This window comes from Culicoides brevitarsis, chromosome 1 (assembly GCF_036172545.1).
Source record: "Culicoides brevitarsis isolate CSIRO-B50_1 chromosome 1, AGI_CSIRO_Cbre_v1, whole genome shotgun sequence".
NCBI lineage: Eukaryota > Metazoa > Arthropoda > Insecta > Diptera > Ceratopogonidae > Culicoides > Culicoides brevitarsis.
The window spans coordinates 6838020-6861235 of NC_087085.1; the positions used below are offsets into that span (position 1 = coordinate 6838020).

Here is a 23216-nt window from a genome sequence, read left to right on the forward strand (position 1 = left end):
TAGCTTGAAAATTGATAAATATGAAAATACGTAAAAAAATCCGTAAAAAATACGGAATTTTCTTTCATCAAAATTTTTGATATATCAGTTCAGAATCCATATTCAGAAATCATTTTTTCAAAAACCCTCAAAACGAAAAACTACAAAAATATACTTCAATTCGAATTTGTTTGCTAATTCAAATTATTTTTTTGTCGCTTTGTAATAACAAACATTTTTTCTCGGTACCTTCGTAAACCTTGCATTCATTAATTACATTTTGTCCCTTTTTATAACATTTTCTATACTTTACGAATAATAAGAATGTCTCTTGAAATACTTATGTATGTAATGCTTTTTTTTTCGCTTAGAATAGTATACAACTAAATTTTCCTGTTTTTACGTTTTCTCTTATCATCTATCAATAGACGTTTTTTCCTCGTTATTTTGCAAATACACCATTCTTGTAACAAAGAAAATTTTGCCTCTTGCATGACAACTTCAGCAACCGAGTAGCAAAGAGAAAAAGAAGGAGGAAAAAATAAACTGCTACATATTATTATATTAGACATTAAAGAGCTATAAGTACGGTGTCATGAACTCTTGTCATGACGAGATCCATTTTTATCGGTATTATTGTTATTATTGTGTAACAAAAGACGACGACGACGACAACTGAAGTATATAGTGTTGTGTTGTATGAAAACATTCAATCTCTTGGAACTACAACTCGTTATACGCTCTTTGTCGTACTATTGGCAAGAAAGTCAAGTCAAGTCGGGAGAATATCGCAGATGTTTTTTTTCTATTCGAACACTCTTTTTTTTATTGTTGGAACGCTTACTTGTCTCGAAAAATGTAAGTATTTATTTACATTTGATATTATTGTTTTCTTTTTTGTGTGAAGTTGTAACAGCTTTTGCGGAGAAGAAAATAAAAACTACTATTCGCAGCTTATGTAATATAGAGAGAATGCTTGCTGCGGTAGGTTCAATTTTTTTTTTGTACTTTTTGCTTGTAAAAGTTTATATTTTTCGCTTTTTACAATAACACTTATATCTGAAAGAAAAAATGTAACAACATCCTTTCACTAACAATGAGTTTGAGTTATATTTTAATAACAAATGTTGGTTATGCAACGACGAAACACAAAGAGAGCAAATCATTTATGGGTCAAATTTTGCTGTACTATTTTCGATCAACCTTTTGTACCTTTAAAACTATCAAATTTATCATTGTCATTATCATTTTGCTTCACAAATTTCGTAGAAAATAATAATTTAAGGTAGATAATCGTCGTGTACGGTACGGTTCAATTTATGAAATGCAAATGTTTACCAAATTAATTTGCTAGTTCATTGAATTTAGTGTGAATATCAGAGCAAACGAAGCAAAGGTAGATGAGATCCGTACAAATATAAAACACATAATTGTGCAATTGGTTAACGAATGAACGAACGACGTTATGAGTAATGTGACGCTCTATGCATATAGCGCAGAGAGATAAAACAGAATAACAATAATTTTGTGATATTTGTGGTTATTTTGGCGAACCATGTAAGGCCTGGATGGATGAAAAATTTCATTAATTTTCCAAAGTTGCGTTTGTGTGTTTAGTTGAGTGATGTTTAATAACACCGCACATGCATCCCCATGAGCCATCAAAATTGTTGTTTGTCGTTGATTTGTTAATCCAGCTACGGAAAATGTCATTGAAAAACTCGTAATACCGTAATGTACATAATTCTTATGGAAAAAAAATAATGCGTTCTATTAAAATTTTTACGTAAAATTTTTGAATTTTTAAAGAAATTTCAAAAATTTTTCAATATTTTTAACAAAATTTTTGAGAATGAATTATTTTAATGAATTTTTATTAATTTATTTTTTGATTTTATGAAAAATTATTTAAAATTTGTCTAAAAAATTGCTCAAAAATTTTGTTACAAATATCGAAAAATTTCGAAATTTTTATAAAAATTCAAAAGTTTTATTCAGGCCGCTCCAAATGAAACTTAATAGTTTTGTCCGATGCCCCATTTTAAATTCGAAAATCCAATGGGGCAAAATAAAAAAAAAAGTTAAAAATTTCATCGAAAATTACCGATTTTTGGTGTATTTCCATAATTTTTACATTTTTAAGAAAATTTTTCAATTTTGTCTTAAAAATCAAATTTCAACATAAATTTTTATTTTTAATTTTATAAAAATTATTGAATTTTTGTTTTAAAAAATTTTTGAAGTTAATCGAAATTTTAACTAAAAAAATTTTAAATGAATTTTTATTAACTTCAATGTAAAAAAGTAAAAAAAAAACAAAAATTTCATTAAATTTCCTAAAAATTATTTTGTAATTTTCTTGCTAAAAAAAATTTTTGACGGTTATTTTTGCCCCCCCCCCATTTTTCAAAAATTTTGGACAAAAAATTTAATGTAAAAATGTTAATAGAACGAATTTTAATTATTACCGATATAATTACGTATTTTTTCCTTAAGAATTATCCACATTACGGTATTAAAGAACCCGTTTAGGATTCTGTAATTAAAAAACACAAACTAAAAGCTTTCTGTGGTTTCACAAACTGGACTGAAATTTTAAATAAATGTTTGTTAATTCTTAATGCTCTGTTTTTCTTTATGTATATGTGGCTTTTTCAAAAATGCAGTTTCTTCTTTAATACGGTCACAATGTTGCAGGTTATTTTTATCTGTAAGAAAAAAAAACTGAAATAAAAATAAAACGAATAAAAGGAGATAGAGAACGAGAGAAAACGAATAAAAATGGGAACGTGCAGAAACTGTGAGATTTGCACAAAAATCACCTATATAATTACAGGAAGTTAATCAACTAACCACAGTAGTGTATAGCATTTACTCGCTCGCTCCTTCACTCTCTGTGTTTGCCTGCCTGCTTCACGAACGAGTCTTATTATTATTATTTCTTTCTGTACAATCGCACAGAATTCCAACTGGTTTTTATTATCAGCATCTGACTGTAGTACAGTGCAAGTTAACATTCGTATATAGCTAAAAGACACGAAATGAACTTTGTTACGTACTTTTTTATCCGCTTTAAATGATGATGACAACCATTAAATTAAAGTACAGATCTTTAATTTGTTAATTTTGTTAATTCGTTTTATTTTTAATTTACATCGTCGTGCACTTGCGTGTTTCGTTGTATGAGACAAAAATTTTAAACATTTCGGGAAAAATTTTATTTTGTTTAAAATATCGATTGACACAACAATTTCCCAACCTTCGACTGTTTTACGCATTAAATATGGATAATAAATTCTATTACATGGACATTTGAATTGGAATTGAGAAAAAAAATCATAAATTGTTTTGTAAAAAAAATAAAAATCGAATGTTGGCACAGAAAAATTGCACTCCAATTTTAACGAAACGAGTGAGAACGATAAAAATGCATTTTGAATTAAATTTATGGAAATTAGTCGTCGTACATTGCAAAAATACAAATTGAAACAAAATTGGCGAGTTTTTGTGTGTTATGAAAAATCAAAATTTTATCGCTTTAAAGGAGGCATTGTTTGTTGTGTAAAATATATCGATAATTAAATAAAACTGCTACAAGCTATAATTATAAAATTTTCCGTAAAATCAATCACAATAAAATTTTTGGGATGGAATGTAATGAGGAGAGTCCCGTTGTGTCTATGGAATTTTGAATAGAAAATGGTCAGTCAGTGGTTTGACGCAGTAATTAAATTTCTCTCTCTAATCAGTATATTAGGTTAGTAGGAGATTGGAATTTCCCAAAATTTTGTATGAATGTGCTCGAATTGAATTATTCATGATTCAATTTGAATTCGGGAATGTTTAATTGTTAAATCAATTACAGTGAAAAGCCGATTCACGTGATGTTTGTTTGGGAACGAAATGTAGTTAATTACGAGCGTATTTTGTAAAAAGGATGAGAACGATAAAGTTTCAATATTTTATACGCCGCATAAGTGATGTCAAAGAGATATTACTTCCTTTTCATTATTACAGAAACTTTTCTTTTTATCTTTTTTTATTTTTTCTTCTTGTTTCTGTTGAGACGTGAATCCTTTCTTTTCGTTCAAGATGTTAGGAAATTGCATATTTTGTCATATTTCTACAAGAGAACGGGCTGAGTGCTATCAACTTACGTGAGAAAATGACAGCAATAATGTGTCGTTTCTCGCTCTCGAGGAACAAGAACTCTTTTCCATTGTGCTACGGTGTTAATGGAAATCGGTGTCAGTGCAAAGTGCATTAAAGGATAATAAATAAACTTTTCTCTATAACGACGATGCCTGTTAATGGCTTGTGTTTCTCGACAAAAGAACAAGAAGAAGAGGAACATAGAGACAAAGTAAAAGGTGTAACTTAATACATACTTGAAAGAAGTAGTTTGACGAGGAATGTGCTCTTGTGATAACGCAAATTATAATCAAACGAAGTCCAGATGCATTTCAAGTAATCATTAAAATTTTACGTCGTTACAAATTAAGTTTTCAAGCGTCGCTCGTCATTTTCATATCAAATGATAACAGAATAACGTAAATGTGTCATCTATACGATTGTTATATTAGATAAATGGTTTCATTTAAAACTTGACTTGCTTTTGATAATGAATTATTCATAGCATTACCGAGAACGCCAATGAGTGCAGCATGTAGGAACGGGTGACTGTGATAAAGTAAATATTGATAACAAGCATATTTCGTGTATAAATAATAGACGTTTAGATAATATGATTGATTGATTGAACGCTATAGAGGATATTATTTATTACAGTGAGTAAGTTAGGCCGTTTCAATTTTTTTCAATGTTTTTGTCTCAAAAGATTTTTTTCTTCAAAATGGGGCAAAATAAAAAAAAATTTGAAATACCTTTTTATATAAAATTTTAACAATTTTTGATCAAAGGACCATTATTTTCATAATTTTTGAAATATTTCAAGAAAAATTTTCAATTATTAAATTTTTGTATTGAAAAATTTATTTTTTTTAAAAATAATTTTCATAAAAATTACTGAAATTATTTTTCAAAAAAATTTTTACAGTTATTTTTTATGATATTAATTTTTTTCAATTTAAAGCAACTTTAAATATAAAAATATCAATGTAAAAAATATCAAAAAAAGAATAAAATTTTATTTTGTGTCCAAAAATTTTAAAAACTTTGTAAAAATATTTTAATGAAAAAATTATTTAAAAAAAAATTAATTTGAAATAAAAATTTTTAAAATTAAAAAACAAATTTTTTCGTTTTTTTGAAATAAAAAATTTTAAAATTTTTAAATTAATGAAAATTTTTTGATTTGTAGTAAAAAAATTTAAAAAATTTTATTTAAGTTAAAAATTTAAAAAAAAAAATTTATAATAATAACTGTCAAAAAAATTTAAGAAATAATTTTTTTAAAATAATTTTTAGAGAAGAAAATTAATGTTAAATTTCGTTTTTTAATACAAAAATTCTTGAAAATTGAAAATATTTTTTAAATTTTTTGAAAATTTCTTGAAAAAATATGGAAAAAGACCAATTTTCATGAAATTTTCAACTTTTTTTTTTATTTTGCCCCATAGGATTTTCGACTTTTGAAATTTTTCAATTTTTTTTGGGACAAAAACATAAAAAAAAATTTGTATCGTCCTAAGTTAGTTACATTACAACAGAAATCCAGTTGACTCGTATGTGTAAATAATTGATCATTATTTAACAACCACGCTTGTGTCGTACAACGACCTGAATAAATCTCTTCTATCTCCGGTGCCTGTTGTTTCGAATAGTTCTAATATTCGCGTTTTTTGACATCTAATTCAAAAAGTGCCATGCCACGCGAAAACAAGTTACCGTCAAATATGTCTGTTTGTTCCGACACTTTGTTTGTTTTCTGCATTAAAGCAACATTAAGTAGAGAGAGGGAACAAAACCAGTTATTTTTTCGATGTATTTTAATCGAATAACATGATTGACTTATTTGACGGCTTTAATAATGTGTTTATTAAAGCTGCTCGCAGCAATGCAACAAAACTCGTGCGATTCTCCCCTTTTTTGCCAAACAACAAAAAGTTTTTGATGCGAACGTCAACACACACAAAAAAGCCACTTAACATGAAAAACCGACGAATAAACCAACATAGCAAACTAACTGCTATCTAATGTATTTTTGGTAAAACTTTTTTTTGTTTCGACATTTTACACAGTATCAACGGATGACTTCGAGCTAAGTGCGTAAGAGTCTTAAAAAGCTCAGTGAACAGTTTATTATTAAATTTGTGACAATCAATTAGGTAATCTTCTTTGCCTTGCCTCCGTTATAATAATTAATATCTGCTGCTTGTCTTACTTGAATGTAGAAGATAGACAGCCATTGAGCGCTTCTTGTTTAATGAATTGAAATTAACTCAATAATAAATAATAAAAACACATGCATCGAATCGATATTAGAGGCAAAATTAGACTTTCCTGTATTATTTCTTCTCTTTTCGTTCTGTATTTCATCAAATCTGTATGACGTGATGATCTAACTTGACATCTTTTCAGTAGATTTTTTTTTTCGAATCGGAACATGTTAATTGTATAGCGCTCGTTCGTATTGAAAGTGATATAAAAAATCGGTTGTCATTAGTAACACGTAGATAGACGATGACGATTCGAACAGTTGAAGAGATAGCGAGCGAGAAATGACACAATGCGAAAAAAGGTCCAGAAGGGAACAAAATTTATGTGTTTTGTCGGTTTAATTTGTTTTGATTTGATAATAAACCGAATAGAATTTTTAACGCGTTCATCCAGTTGATTATGTTGCCGAACAGTAGTCGCTCTTTGTATTCAAATGACATCACAGCCGTGGCGCAAAAATAACACACACACACAACAATAACATTAAATTAAATTGAATAAACAACAGAAAACAGCAGAAAAACAAATTCAGGGCTCGCGTCGCGTCACATCTCTACAATTGTCATAAAATAAGTGTCATTGCATTGATGAAGCGAACAATCATTTTAAATTATACTTTTTTTTTCTCCATGTGTGTGCTTGCATTTATAAAAAGTTTTTGGTGTCGCGTCGGAATTTTAGATAGTTTTAGAGATGGAGCGTGACTCACGCGTGTGTGAAAAAATATATAATAAATAACGTTGCTTCTGGTGTTTCGATGATCATCTGTTCATTCATTCATTTATGGAGAACACAACTTGAACGCATATTTTTCTTATTTTTTTTTATCATGAGGCCGCTCCAATTTTTTTTCGAACTTTTTGTCCCAAAAACTTTTTTTCAAAATGGGGGGGGCAAAAAAATAAAAAAAAAATTTGAAATACTTTTTCATACAAAATGACAAAATTCAAACAATTTTTGATCATTAATGAATATTTTAGTTGGTTTTATGGTCTATATTGAGATGTGATAATTTAAAATTGATATAAGAGTATTCCAAGTTAAAAATTTCAACAAAAAAAAAATTTCATAAAAAAAACTGTCAAAAATTTTGAAAAATAATTTTTTTGAAAAAATTTTTAGAGAAGAAAATTCATGTTTAATTTCGTTTTTCAATACAAAAATTCTTAAATATTAAAATTTTTTAAAAAATTTTTTGAAAAATTCTTGAAAAACTATGAAAAAAGACCAAAAAACGGTCAATTTTGATGATATTTTCAACTTTTTTTTTTATTTTGCCCCATTGGATTTTCGACTTTTAAAATGGGGCATGGGACAAAAAGTTAAAAAAAATTTGGAGCGGCCTGAACGAGCAGATTATAAATTTTTGTCACATCGCAAAAAAAAATCAACTCGTTGGAATCTCCTATTAAAGTTTTATCGCAGCCTTTCTTCTTTCATCTCCCAAGAGGCGAGCAACGAGAGTTAAGGTTTGTTTGACATCTATCTCAAACATTCTATTCATATTTAATTGAGAAGAGAGAGAGAGGAATTGTGGTATGGCAAAACATTGGCGACTAAAGTTTTATTTAACGTTGAAAAGTCAAAATTGGCTCGAATCGACATTCGAATTTTATTGGTATCCAAAACACATAAAGACATGTTTCGTTTTATTTATTTCGGTATTGCTTGCTGCTGCGAGATAGAAAAGAGCTCAATCCTATTATACCGACGACGTATCGAGTGTGTCGATAGGCAAAAATAATGTCAACACCATGTTTTACCAGTTTTGTTTTCAATTTTCACTCTTAAAAGAGTTCGAACGATGATTGCAAAAAAAAAATTGCGAAAAGGAAAAACGAAAGAAATATATCGCAACAATATGTTTTTTTGTGAGTGTGCCCAAACTTTTTTTTTTCCTTGTAATAAACTTTCTTTCTATACTTTTCTTCATTTCATCGCAGATCCTTGTTGTTTCTTGTTTATAAAATTTCTTGTTTCCTGTCGTCTTCGCGCTGTTGTTGTATTCAATGCCAAACCCAGTTACAAACAATTTATTTTCGGATCGACAGCAACTTATGGCTCGTTTCTATTTTCAATAAGTGCTGTTCATTTAGCACCAAAGACTTGGAGAACGTGAGCAAGAAACGAGTCAGGAATGTTGTGAAAAATGTTTCGAAATAATAAACAAAAGATTTTGGATCTTCTAACTAATTGGTACCTTTATATATTTATATATCCATCCATCTGAGTATCTTTCACCTGCAGGCACATTCTTAATTGACTTATGTAAAAAAAATAAAATTAAAGATGGTTGTTGTTGTTATCTTGAAAGCTTGACTTGTGCAAGCATATGCCCTCAGTTCGACTCAAGGCGAAGAACAGAAAAGGAGGGAAAAAAACGAACGTGTTTAAATTATAAATGATGACTTTTATCATGATGATTGGGACCTTCTTCACTCTTCGTTCCTTCTATTTTTTTTTTATTTTAACAACAAAAAATGTCACGATGTGGTCAATCCTCAATAAATGACTCTTTCTCTCGAAATGTACACAAGATATGGCAACCAAATGTTAGATCGTGCGTAAAAATATCAATTGACAATGTCGTCATAGGTCATGTCGCTTTATAATGTCCGGTAAAATGTGTCGATATCTACACAAAAAAAAAGCTCGAAAGTGTGGGAGACGAAGAAAAATTGTGAAAGAGATTAGGGGCGGAACGAGACCGGATTATATCGATAATGCTTGAGTTACCGGATGACAATTTTTTTTTATTCAACCTGTATATGAGCTTCTATGATAATGACTTTGGTCACAGGTAGGTACATTAGAGACAGTAGGCAAATACATGAAAATTACTCTAATAAAGGTTCTAACCATAACAAATCGATTTATTTTCACATCTTTTGTGTTTGCCTTGAGAAACGTTGAGTAAGAAGATAGCCCAAAAACGGAGCAACAAAAGAAAAGTAGTTTAATTTTTCACACAATCAATCTTCGTCTTTCACAATAATTTTATGTCGGTATTAAACTTTGGTTTTCAGTCCTATTTCATCCAATCCTATCTGACTTTGCTTTGATTCATTCTATCATTTTATTTAAATAATGTCTTGTGGTTTGAAATTTCGATTATTATTCTCTTCTGTTTTTCCTTTCTCCTTATCTGAAGTTTTTTTTTCTTTCTTACAGACGAATATTTTCTCCGAAAGTTGTGAAGAAATTTCGTTTCGGAGATCGAATTGCTTAGACGTGCGTAAAATTATTGCAAAAACAAAGATTTTGTTTCACGTGCCTTTCGATTGCTTTCAACTCGTCTCGTTGCCCCTTGAATCGTGCTGTTGACAATGCACTGAATGAGGTCTAATGGATTGACAAACATATTTTTCAACTTTACACGAGAAAAGAGATGAAATAGACAACAATCAGTTCCATTCATTAGTCTTCGTTTCGTTCAGTCGTGAAGTCATTTCAAAAGCGTTAAATGATTTAAAGTGTGAAAAAGTTACACATGTTTATTTGTGAAGAGTTGAGTTTAGTTCAAACGAAGAATGGACCTCCCGCGATTCGGTTGTTGTTGTTGCTGCTTCAAATCTCATAATGATGAGTCTATTCATGTTTTAGCTTAATTGAAATCCAAGAAATGTCACAATAAGTCTAAAGTAGGTCACATACAGGATGTTGTCGTTTCATGACCTTTAAACAGGGTTGGAAAAACTTTCAGTCAAAAAAAAAAACTTAAAGCTTTTGCTTAAGTAAAAGTCACAATTAAGTTGACTTTTGACTTTAAAGCTTCTTAAGTTTATTTACTTTTACTTAAGTAAAACTTTAAGTCAATTAAGTCAAAATTAAAAACTTTATTTTTCCAATAAGGCCATTAAATTTAATTATTTCACTTTATGTCGCATGTGGATTTTTATGAAGGGGGGGGGGGAGAAAAAAAATAAAAAAAAAATTTAATTTTTTTTACTACTTTTTTGACGTTTTTGAACGTTAATCGTTGATTGAAGACATTAAAATAATTTTTACTTTTATTATTTTAAGTTTTTAAGTCAAAACTTTAATAAAATTTCACAAAATAAAAATTTAAAAAAAATAAAAAATTTGGTCACGTGACTCAAAAATTTTTTCATCAAATTTTCGATAGATTATGCGTTTTTAAAGCAAGTTAAGTTCATATTTAATATAATTTTAATTTTTACTGGACATTATTATCGTTTTTTAATCAAAAAGTACCAAAAAATGTCAAAAATTATCCTTTTTTTTTAATTATTTTTATTTTTCCCCCTGAATTTTTTCGGCAAAATCGGAGGGGCGGGCGACATAAAGTGAAATAATTAAATTTAATGGCCTAAATCTAAATTTTTTTGAATTTCAAACAATTTTTCATGAAAAAATTGATTTTTTTTTTAAATTAAGATTTTAATCTTGACTTAATTGACTTAAAGTAAAAGTAAATAAACTTAATAAGCTTTAAGTTTTTTTTTGACTGACAGTTTTTTCGACCCTGATTGTTGTTACCTGTTTGAGAAACGGAAAGACGAGAAAAAGCAATCAGGAACAAACTAGAAACATTTAATTTAATGACTTTTTCATTCAATTAACAACATAATTTTTAACCTTCTTTCTCTCTTCTTATCAACTTTTTTTTTCTTTATAATAGACAGTTTTCTTCAAGCATTTCCGCAACAATGTGCGCGTCGGCGGCGGCGGCGTTATGAACGATAATTGACAGTAATTGAAAATTTTATTTCTTTCGTAATTTCTTTTTATGTTTTGCCATTTTCGTCGAACGTGTGTGTGTAATCCTTGCTGTAGACAAATTATCTCTCAAATTTGCTCGCATGACATTCGTTCTATCTGCGAACTGTGGTTTCGCCATTCTTAACCCGTAACTTTCCATTTCTCGTGTTGTAATATCAAAGGTTTATCCAGCAAAGTCGTAAAAAATATTTTTATGTTTCGCTTGCCTTTTATTTTATGATTTTTGGCACTTAGGCTTTTGACATAAAATTTGCTGCCATCATTATTAATCTGTTGGTTGTTTGTATGAGAGGCGTCGAAAGGAAACAGAGACGAAGGCAAATGTGTTGCTTGCTTTTTTTTTATTAGTTTGCATTTTCCGTAATCCTATCCAATCTTTAAAAATTATTCAAGCTTGGCTTTAAAGAAAAAAAAATTACCTAAAAATCAGTTCAATTCGTTGAACGAAAAAGGGCGTTAAAGGGAGGAAATTATACATTTTAGTTATATATTTGACTGAAATCAAAATGTTTGTCATTAATAAATATTTCGGAACACAACGTCAAATAATGTGCGTGTACTTTTTTAATTTATTATCATTATTACGTTTTTTTTTGTCTTGTCTTGCCTTCGTACATTTACAAATGTGGTAAAATATTTAATAATAATAATATTAATAATCATAGTGTTTGTCTTAATAATAATGCGTGGCGTGATACGTAACAGCAAGTGTGCCTTCAACATATTCAAAATGAATGGACAATCATTAATTATGGTTTTTATTCTCTCTCTAGTTTTTCTGTGGTAATGTTGCCTTACAATTCTACGCGCAGAGATGATTAATAATGTAATGATGATGAAAAAGTAGAGGACGACTGAAAATACAAAAGTTGATACAAAATGAAATGACAATTAGTTTGCTTGCTTGTACGTTGAACATTGCTCTATAAGATTGAAATCATCATCATCATCAACGAGCAGCGTTCCGTGTTATTATTAATATTAAAAGAAATATTTATCTCCAACTCGTAATCAATCAAAATACTTTTATAATGACCAGGTTTGCTGTATCACTTTTATACGATTCTCGTTGGATGTAAAAAGCAAAGTTAGCAAATGGCATCATCATTACCAACTATTTACTTTTCCTCTTATATGCTTTACTTTGATTTTAAATCTAAATTATATGTACAAGACATCTTACAATGTTGATATGCATCAGTTAGGTCGCTCCAAATTTTTTTTTTGAACTTTTTGTCCCATGCCTTATTTCAAAAGTCAAAATAGGGCAAAATAAAAAAAAAATGAAAAAATATTATCAAAAAAAAGTTTTAAAAAAAATTTTTAAAACTTTTTCATTAAAAACGAAAATGTAACATGAACAAAATTTTTTCCAGAAAAAAATTTTTGATCATTTTTGATATTTTGTTTTTTTATTAAATTTGAGGCCATTTTAAATTTAAATTTCACTTTAATGAAAAAATTCAGAGGAAAAAATAAAAATAATAAAAAAAAAAATTTTTGACATTTTTTAACTTTTTGATTAAAAAAAATTAAATAATTTTTTAAAAATTAAAATTATTTAAAATAATTTTTTTGAAAAAAATTTTAAAAATTAATTTGAAAAAAAAAAAAATTTTTTTGACCAAAAATTTTTTTCAAAAAATTTTTTTTTTGAAATTTCATGTTAATATTTTTTTATAAAAAAATTCTTTAAAAATTAAATTTTAATTAAAAACGTTCAAAAATTCAAAAATTTTAAAAAAATTAATTTTTTTTTTACTTTTTTAACAAAAATTAAAATTTTGAAATAATTAAATTTAATTTTAAAAATATTTTTAAATATTGAAAATTTAAAAAAAACCAAAATATTCATAATAAAAAAACGAATTTTGTCGAAAAAAAAAGTATATCTTGACTTTTCAAAATTTTTTTTATTTTTTCGCTTCCCTTATTTTGAAAAAAAATTCTTGGAATAAAAATTTAAAAAAAATTTGGAGCGGCCTTAATTATGTATATGTAAAAGAATGTAAGTAATCAAGGCTTATCCTTGTTTTTCAACTAAAAATTGGAAGACGTGTTATTTTCCTGCCACAACCACGAAAACTTTGCCAACTACACTTTTCTAACGGATACGGAGAAGAAGCAACAACGTGCTAAACCTTTGTTTTCTAAAGAGATTTAACATCAAGCTTATCACTTCTTTTCTCTCAAGTTATTGTGCTTATAATCATGACGGCGCGGCGGCACAATTTTTCTTTTTTTTTTTACACAAAAAAGGTAAATTTACCGATAAAAACTTTTTTTTTTCTCGTTCTTCATGAAATATTTAAACAAATTTGAAACATGAACAATTTTAGTTAAAACCATCAGTTTTTTCTTTCTTATATTTATATTCATAAAAGTCGCACCTTTTGTTTATTTAGACATAACATAAATTTATTTTTTTTTTAACTTTCCATTGTATGCGATACAAGATACACGCGCGTTTTTTGGACATCTTCTTCTTTAAATCTTTTATCTATCATATATTTTTTTGTATTTTATAGGAAATTTTTACGTTTGTTTCGTTATTCCGTTATTCCATCAAGTATTTCAACGAGAAAAAAAAATATTTTGTCAGCATTTTTGTTTCTCGGTTTTTGTTTGTTCTTTTCATGAATTCATAATTATTTTACATTAATATACACGAGGACAAGCAAAATTCTATCCAACTCTTGGAATAATGACAACAATAATTATAATTATGATGATTATTTATTACGAGGAAAAAAAGGGCGATAACAATCACGAGTCCCTTTTTTTTTAAACATGCAAAAGGGATCATTCGTCAGGTCATCGTGATACGAAAACGTTGTTAATGACACAAAAATGAGAATCCGATGTGTGTGTGTTGTTACCTCTAATTAGATGTGATGGGATTCGTATTATGTTTGCTCGTTCATTTATTAGACGCATCAGACCGTCAAAAATTCAGTCGTTTCAGGAGAGATTTCGAATTTTGATAACACTTCACACAAAACTATTAAATATTAATTTAAAATTATTACACTGACTTTTTGGAATACTGAACAGGTATTTAGATGCGCCAAGTTTCTTTCGCTGCGTGTGTTTGTCTATTCTGTATTTAAAATCATGTCTAACATGTGTGAATTTTTTTCGAAGTTGTTGTTCAGAAAATGCAACTGTTCTCATGAATTCATCACAATTTTTAAAAAAAATCTTTGGAATTTTTAAAAATAAAAAATGAATGACATGAGAAACCTTGCATTTCCTGTCCGAAATTTCGTGCTTCTAATGATTTCGTGAGCTTATTGATGTACAAAAAACATGTCAAACCTTTAAATTGCCTTGCCGTGGCTTTTTTTGTGTACAATAATAATAATAATCATATTTTCGCAAAGAGAGATATTTTTTAACGAGACACAACCACTAACAAGCCATCTTCCTACCACGTAAAGGACTTGAATAATTAATGTTTACTCTGTTTTTTTTTTAATGTTGACAACGTGCTTCATGTTTTTTTTGGCCTCCAATTACATTACGCGATATGATGATTTGCAAAATGCAAAAAAAAAATGGTGACCACGAACATTGGTTTTTTCTCGGTTTGAATTTTTTTTTTCAAAATTTACAATGTTGTCAACTGTTTGTTTATTTTTTGGTATGCAAATTCTTTTATCGCGTTTTGTTTGTCGACGAAATATGAGCCAATAATACAATATTTCAAAAAAAAAAAAAAAAAAAAAATAAATAAATAAAGATTTTTCAACGATGGCGGTGCGATGATGACATGACGAAGCAAACGCGATATAGATCAGTTTACGAAAAAATGTACGAATGTCATGCAGAAATTCAATTCCTGATAAATTTAAATGGAATAAAATGTTCGTTCTGCTTGAAAATCCGTTCTATATATAATGTTATAATAATAATAATAATGTTGTACGAGATCGTCAAAAAAAAATAAAGCATGATTGATCTCGATTATTATCTGGATGGATTTTCAAAGAGCAGTCATTCATACTCGTAAGCTTTATTATTAAAAGGTTAGTAAGTTACTAACGAACGAAATACACAAAACGTACGATAATAATTACAAACAAATTTATTGAAAAGAGAAGTTCGATTAGGTTGTTTCAACATGTGTTCCCGTCGTCATCATCATTGAGAATGCTATTTTTTAATTTTATTCGGAGAGAATGCTGTAAAATTTTTCAATTTTTTAATTTTTTTTATTTTTATTCGTTTCATTTCGTTTGCTTGCTTTTAATGAATTTTTATTAACCGTTTTTTTTTGATTTTAATGGCTCCAAATAAATATCGAAAAATCATGCTTCTAAAAGTGACCATTATTACACACGAATTTGAGTTTTTTTTTAAAATTTCTCAAAATAGACGTGTATAGTTATAGTTATAAATGAAAGACTTATCGTTCAATCTTTTGTTGATTTTTACGTTTTTTTTTATTATTACATTTCTTCGTTTCATTTGCTTTGCTACAAATGTTCTTCTTTCCATTAACCGTTTTTTCTGCTCTACTATAAAGCGCACTCTAATATTTATTTAATCGATCACGAGAAGAGATAATTTCAAGAAATATTTAAAGTTTTGTGTTACCGCACAAAGTGAGATATGACTTTGCTTTTATCGTGCTTCAATTATGAAAAGCAGTTCATCAGCTTTAAAAACTATATACTCGGAGAATTTAAAGTTTTCAACGTGTCATGGGAGGAAGCTAAGGACATAAATATAAATTGCTATAAAATTGAATAAAATATATGTGTATTCAGTCGGAGTCGTCGCATCGTCATGAGAGAAATATCTTGATGTGCGGTAAATTTATTTTAATAAAAAGTATGGCAGAAACAACAACCAGAACTCAACTTAGCTCAACTCAAGAATGAAAGGAAGACAAACAGTAATATATTGTCTCTTTCGTTTCTTTCACACAAAATTTCGCTCACAACAAGGTCACATGTGTATTTGCGTGCGAATGTCGTGCGAGTGATATATGTGAATTTTTTGGTAGGCAGATTGCTTGCGAAAGATTATTTTTTTTTGTTTGCTTATTCCCTCGATGAATTGCGAACGCAGAAATGAAACTAGGTGAGGAGCTTTTTAAGTAATTGAATCTGTGTTCTTCTTGCTGCGAGTTAATAAATAAATATCTAACAAAAAAAAAAGGAAACTTGTCTGAATTGTTAGTTCATTGTGTCTGACAACAATTTTTCACACAAGAACCGTTTCTTACTCGTTTTTTTTTTCGAGCAAACTAATAATAATGCGACGACAACTTCAATAACTTTTTGAAACATTTTCACAACTTTTTCGATAAAAATATAGAAACTTTCCCTTGCTTTTTCCTTCGTTTTTTTCTCTTGTAAAATAAAATAAAAATATGTTGTTAGCAAAAAAAAATGTGAAAAGTGATCATTGTTGGAAATATAAAAATAAATCAACTCTTGAAACGTGTGCACCTTTGCACTTAACTCAGCATTACATTCTTTGTACTATTGTACTATTTGCAGTTTGTGAGTAAATAAGTATCTATAAAGACCTTTTCTTCATTAAAACTATTTTTATAAGCAGACGACTGATGATGCGAATGGAGAAAAACGAACTCAACAATAAATGCCATCAAAGCATTTTTTCTTTCTCTTCTGCTTCATTGCAAAACTTGCATTTGATTGCCGATTCTCTTTATTTATTTACTGAGTGATTTTTGTTTCGTACAATAGAAGAACGATTTTTGGTCAAAATAGCTATTATGGTCTGCCAAATGTCACGTGCCCCAAAACAATGATTAATATTGTTCGATGGCAAGCTTATTGCAGCTTATGGTCAAAATAAATACAACTCATGTACATATCCCACAACATATTGTCTTAAATTGTTCAAAATATTTTGTTCATTATCAATCTTGTTTATTTCACACATTTAGACAATTATTTATAATGATGATGATCATGATGCATTGTGTCTCTGTTTCTCATACGAAATCACCCAGAAACGAGCAAAACACAAAACAAACAGAAAACCTACTTGTCTCACAAAGATGTAAGACTTTGATTGCATACACATATATATAAACGATTAAATAAGCCACCTACATTTTCTTTTCTTTTTAATATTTCTTGTTTTCTTGTCTATTTTTTACTTTTATTTTTACAAAAAGAAAAGATTTACGAGTCGTTTTAATATGACTTTGGTTTAGGAAAAATACTTTCTCACACACATTTAGGCCGCTCCAAATGAAAATCAAAAATAAAGTCCGATGCCCCATTTGAAAAGTCGAAAATCCAATGGGGCAAAATAAAAAAAAATTTAACCAATTAAATGACAATTTTTGAGCGGTAAATAATAAAGATTTATTTAATTTGAAAATTTACTTCAAATTTTCAATTAAAAATTATTTTAAATTTTTGTTTTCAAAATCAATTTTTATCGAAAAATTTTATATCAATTTTCTTGGCTAAAAATATTTTTACATAAAATTATTAATTTTTTTTTCAAAATTTTTTGACATTTTTTTTTTATCCGGAAATTTTTTTAAATTTTTTATTATATTCCCAAATTTTTTTAAATAAGCAATTTTTGATTTCAAAGTAAATAGTAAAAAAACATCAAAAATATTATTTAAACGATTCAAAATAAGCCACCTAAAATTTTCTTTGTCATTTTGTATGATATTTCAAAACTTGTTTTTTTTTATTTTTTACTTTTATTTTATTTAAGAAAAATTTTGGTCGTTTTAATATTTTGATTTTCAAAATACTTTCTCACACACATTTATATATAATTTTTCTTTTTGTGTACCTAACGTTGTCGCAACATATCGAAATAAATGTTTTACACAGACAGCAAGTCTTAAATCTTGTTTGAAATTGATTTGTGTCGAGTTTGGGTTCTTTCAAGCAAGCACTTAAAAACAATTAAATACTATCTCAATCTGCTGAAAATAGCTAAGAATTGGATCCTTGCACGAATATCTTCCTCTCTCTGCGCAAAATTAATTGTTAATTAGTCTTGCTCCATATGCGCTGCTAAATTTTCCACACGCATAATACACATTTTGCTATATATTTGCCGCTCAGGAATGAAATGAAGAGTTAACAGCGAAAACATATTTATCGAAAACAATTGTCGGATAATTGCTGCTACGTGTTTAGATAAAATAGCACGTCTTCGTATCCATATCAGAAATCGAGAGATCGAGTCTCGTGAATTTTGCAGCTATAGATAGATAGTTAGAAAACACAACATCATATAAATGGGTTTGCTCTTGTTTCAATATTTATAATGATGATGCGATAAATTTATTGTGTTAATTGACCAGTTTATGGTTCATTTAATGTCTTTTTTGGGGCTTGGGTTAATTCTGTCAAACGGTCATAAATAAAGCTTGTAATGTGTTTGTTATTTACGTGAGACGATAACCGCACTCTATGTAATTAAAATAATTTCACACCAAACAACCTTTTTTTTTATCATAATTTAAACACTTTGAGCTCATGTTCAATGACTTTTCGATAAAAATTTCAATAATCAGTAATAATTACTTTTGAAGCTGCAGCAAGCGCGTCAAATTAATTAACCCAAAAATTTCATTTGCATACAACTCATTCAATTCAACTGTATCGAAATTGGATTACAAATTAATCACAAACAGAAAACACTTTCATTTTTTTTAAATTATAAATTTTTTTTGATATAATTAACATACATATTATAGTTTGGAAGGTTTTTAGGGTAACTGGCCAAGGCGAAAACAAAATTATAAAGTTTATGATATCATCGGCGAGTAAACTAGTTATTTAAACAAATATCGGGACAAAAATAGACCAAAACTGATATAATAATGAGTTTGTCAGTGAATTGATTATTTTTTTCGATTCAATACCAAATGTTGTTAAAAGTGAAAAATATACAAAAAAGAACAATTTATTTTAATTTTTTTTTTATTTTTAATCAAATATAGTTTAACTTTTTTTTTATCTTGTACAAATATTGCTAACTATAGAATTACTTAAAACTATCAAATTTACAGAGAAATTTTTTTTCTGTGTGTTTGAGTAACTTACATATCATATCATTTTTTTATTATAAAAGTTTTCATTAAAAATTTTTTTTATCAATGAATGACATACCATTCTTTATATGTATGAATTAAATTTTTAATCATTATATCAACATATATATTTTCTTATCTAACCACTTAAATAAATATAATTTAATATCGTGCACCTTGCTCGTTTTTTGACTTGTTTTTCTTATGCTACATGAGAAGAAGTATAATTTGAAATGAAATGGGAGTTATTGACCAACCTTAACTTAAAGTCATCTTTTTGTGATATTTTTTTTTCTTTAAATTAAACGTAAAATGCTATTCCTTGTTTAATTTTTTTAGCATTTTTTTTCTTTATCAGCGCAAAGAAGTATGATGAGAACCGGTTTCCCGTATAAATATTATATATATTTATAAAAGACTGCCATGCCACATAAATTATAATGTATGGGTAATAACGCTAAATTTAACATGTTTTTATTTTTTTAACACATTTTTATCATTCTCGTGGCTGCCATATTTTTGTTATTCGTACATTAAAGCGATTCTTCGCATTTAAGGCAAAATTTAACGTGTCTCTATATCTTTTCAAACCAGTCTCTCGTTTTACTTAATTTTATTTTTTTTTTTCATTCATAAGAGACATGTATGCCTTGTCGTTCGCAATCAATATCGTTTAAATTTTCAAAAAGCAACCAACAAAAATTAACTCTCTCAATGGTTTGAGTTTTCCAGTTCCTCGAGTGAATGTTTTTGGCACTGTTTCAGGAAATATAATTTCTAAAGCATCACAATTAATTATCGTATCTTATCTTGTGTTTGAGAGAGAGAAAAAAAGAGATTTTCAATATGTGGTCCAAATCTGACATAGATTTTTTTATGTGAATCCATCTTTAATGCCTATGGATCAGAGATGAATTACGTATAATACGTCGAGAATTTAGGAAAAAAAGAAGAAAAACAGATGGCATAATTATGTTAAGCTTACAGATGTTACGCTTGCTTGCTTGCTGACTGACGCAAAAATTGAGAGAATATCGTTCACGGTCAAGTTCATCTTATTGTTATGAAGTCTTGTTAAAAAAAATCTCTTAAAGTAGATAAAAAATCTTTGATTTTTCGAAAATCGCGAAGAAATAAATCTAATTAATTAGTTTTTCCTTTCTTTAGATTATGGTCAATTAATGCCTTTAGATCATCGGGGAGTGTCGATTTTATGCCATCAATTTGTCGCAGTAGGTTTTCTCGCGTTTCTTTTTTCAATACAACGGAAGCGGGTTGTGTGAGATTATCTTGTGTATCGTCGAAAATTTGAAGTTTATCTTTGAGTTTGAGGATCATATCGACAACTTCGACTTCTTGTTTGTTTTGGGTCCATGTAAGGAGATCAGCTTCAGCCAAAGCTTGTAATTGATGTGCTTGTAGTGTTTGAGTAAGTTCAAAATGTCGATTGAGATACCATTCGCGAAAATTGCTGCTCAAGAAAAATTTCCGATAAAGACCTTCCCAATCTCCTTTGCACGTAGATGTGAGATGAGGTCCCGAATTTTCGAGCGTCGCAATAAAATCGTCTTGTTTGAAACCATTAGGCACGGGAGTTGATTTGAATGGCGATATATCACGTTGTAATGGCAGTAACGAAGCAATATATCGTTCGAGTGGTATCATAAAGCTTTGCGTTAATTCTACCAAATGTCGTCGAAGGAGCGCTGATTGTACTGAAGCAGGTCGTTTTGTTTTGACACCTAAGAGTATTTTCTTGATTAAATTTCCATCGCGTTTTAAGAATGGTTTGTATTGTGTATAAACGCCGGGCGATGTGTCGAGAAATTTGCTTGTGATTGTCGTACTTTTGACTTTTGACAACTCAAAACGCGACATATTTCCCGAGCCTCCCGAAGCATCGGCGAGAAGTTTGTTGTAATTCATCAAACAATCCGATAATCGAATGATATGAGGCCATTGTTGCAAAGTTTTTGCAAAAAATGGATTTGTTACGCCTAAAATGATACTTGGAGGACCCGTTGCTCGTTGAGTGAATTCTTTGAACTCGCTGTCATGGATAGTAAAATATGGTCTTGATGAAGAAGCGTAAACTAAAGGAGAAATTAATGATACGAGACTTTGTACCATGTGTGAGCAATCAGTTGGGGACGTGCCAATGACGACAATTGGTTCGCCAATCAGTACTAATTCCCAAAGCATATGCAAATTGTTTAGAACGCAATAAAGACTATTAAAAATATCAATTTCATAAACTGACGAAAGAATCTTCGTTGGGATCGGGCTGTCACTCAAGATACTAACTTCTTGATATGTAGGCGAATCGTCTTTCAATCCATGCACTTGCAACTTTGAATTCCACGCGGGAATTTGAATTTGAAAAGCTTGTTTGAGAATATTCAGTGTGAGTGTTTCTTTCACTTGTAACGAGGGCCATGCATTAATTTCATGACAAACATGATTCAACATTGTCGCGTCGTTGTCGAAAAAAGCCGGAGCAATTATCGATGTCAGTTGATAAAATAAATTTATAAAAGGAAGTCTCGTTAACAAGACAATTGACTTTTGAAAGTAACCACGTTTGAGATTTTTGTCTTTTGTTTGACGAAAAAACACAAAGCCCCAATAGTGCCCTGCATCAGCTCGTACCGCTGGAAGACAAATTTTGTTAAAGGCTACATGTGTTGCATTGAGGTAAGTGTTTGGCGTATTGGGAGCAACTCTTAGCCTTACATGAAATTGTGTATCGCCCATGCAGCCCGAATTCGAGTCCGGGAACGCCAAATAGCAAATGTTCATTTTCTCCGTTTCCGTAAGTCGTACGTTTTCCGGATAAATTGCCTCCATTGCTTGGCCAATTTCCAAATCGAAAGTCACAACGCAGATACAGTGTAGCCATTCATGAAAGCGCTGCCAATTTATTGTATCATTATCTAAGTTTGTGGCGGAGATAGATGTAGCGTTATCAGTTATGGCTTCGTCATCCATTCTGAAACGTGAGAGCTAACTACGTTCTATATTAAAATATTTCACTTGTCCTATTTAAGATTTCTAACAACTTGTCATATCTTTTTTTTTCGATAAAGAAGTATAAAGCAATGTAAACCTGATGTTAACGTAAAAAAAAACAAGTTTCTATTGATATTCAAATTTTGCACAAAATATTGTCATCGGAGGGTCAAAAGTTCTAACTCTAAAAAGTCGTCACGTATAATAACGTTTTTTAGAACAATAGTTCATATTGTGTTATGTTTTCATTTATACAACGAAAAAAAATATGAATTTCATCGCCGATCCGCATAAAGCACTGTGCCCTTTTTACTATATATAAACGCAACGAACCCTTTGCTTATGCGGTTGAATGCACAATGCTTAATATTTATGACGTGATATTTGCTTTTCATATATTTTTTTTACGTACCTTTATAATATTTTTATTAATAATAAAGGGTTGATATTTTATATTTTAAATTTGCTCTTAGCGAATTTATTCGGAATAAAGGTGCAATTGTAATCCTGTTTATGTTGTTGCTATGTTCTATTAGTTGAAATTTTTTTGCAATTTTTAATTTAATTTTTTTTTTCACAATTATTTTTCTAATATAACATATTTTTTTTTTGTTTTTTTATAAATATTATTTTTTTTTATTTTGATATGTTTTTCATCTGAATTTAATCATTTTGCATTTAATTTTCAAAATTTAATTTTTTTTTTATATTGATTTATTTTGTAACATTGGATGTAATCATATTTTTTTTATTAAATGAAATTTGTACACTTTTTAACATTTAATTAATTCTGATTGATTATATTTTTCAGAATTTAAATTCCGCTTTATTCACAAATTAATTTCTTACGATGTGCCTTTTCAAGGTCTGAGACATAAAATATTTTCTTATCTTCTGAATTGTTAACGCGTGTGTTTATTCATTACTCATGCATATATTAATTATAATTTTTTATTATTTTGAGTAAACTACAGACAGAAGTAGTAGTAAAACGACGTCTTTTTCAACGTGTTAGCTGCCCGACAATTTAATCTCT

At 28.7% G+C, this 23216-nt stretch overlaps 2 protein-coding genes across 2 annotated transcripts in view; both read right to left on the bottom strand.

The window, feature by feature from the left end:
• Window positions 1-2554, bottom strand: part of LOC134827133 (leucine-rich repeats and immunoglobulin-like domains protein 1) — a 39870-nt gene extending 37316 nt beyond the window's left edge. The window contains exon 1 of the mRNA XM_063839682.1: window positions 2537-2554. The gene's annotated coding sequence lies outside the window, so the exon portion shown is untranslated. The remainder of the gene's footprint in view (window positions 1-2536) is intronic.
• Window positions 2555-19236: 16682 nt separating this feature from the next.
• On the bottom strand, window positions 19237-22556 carry LOC134837053 (protein DENND6B). Its single transcript, XM_063852366.1, has one exon. It carries the CDS (start codon window positions 22157-22159, stop codon window positions 20315-20317), a length of 1845 nt encoding a protein of 614 aa, XP_063708436.1. The 5' UTR covers window positions 22160-22556; the 3' UTR covers window positions 19237-20314.
• Window positions 22557-23216: the final 660 nt, after the last annotated feature.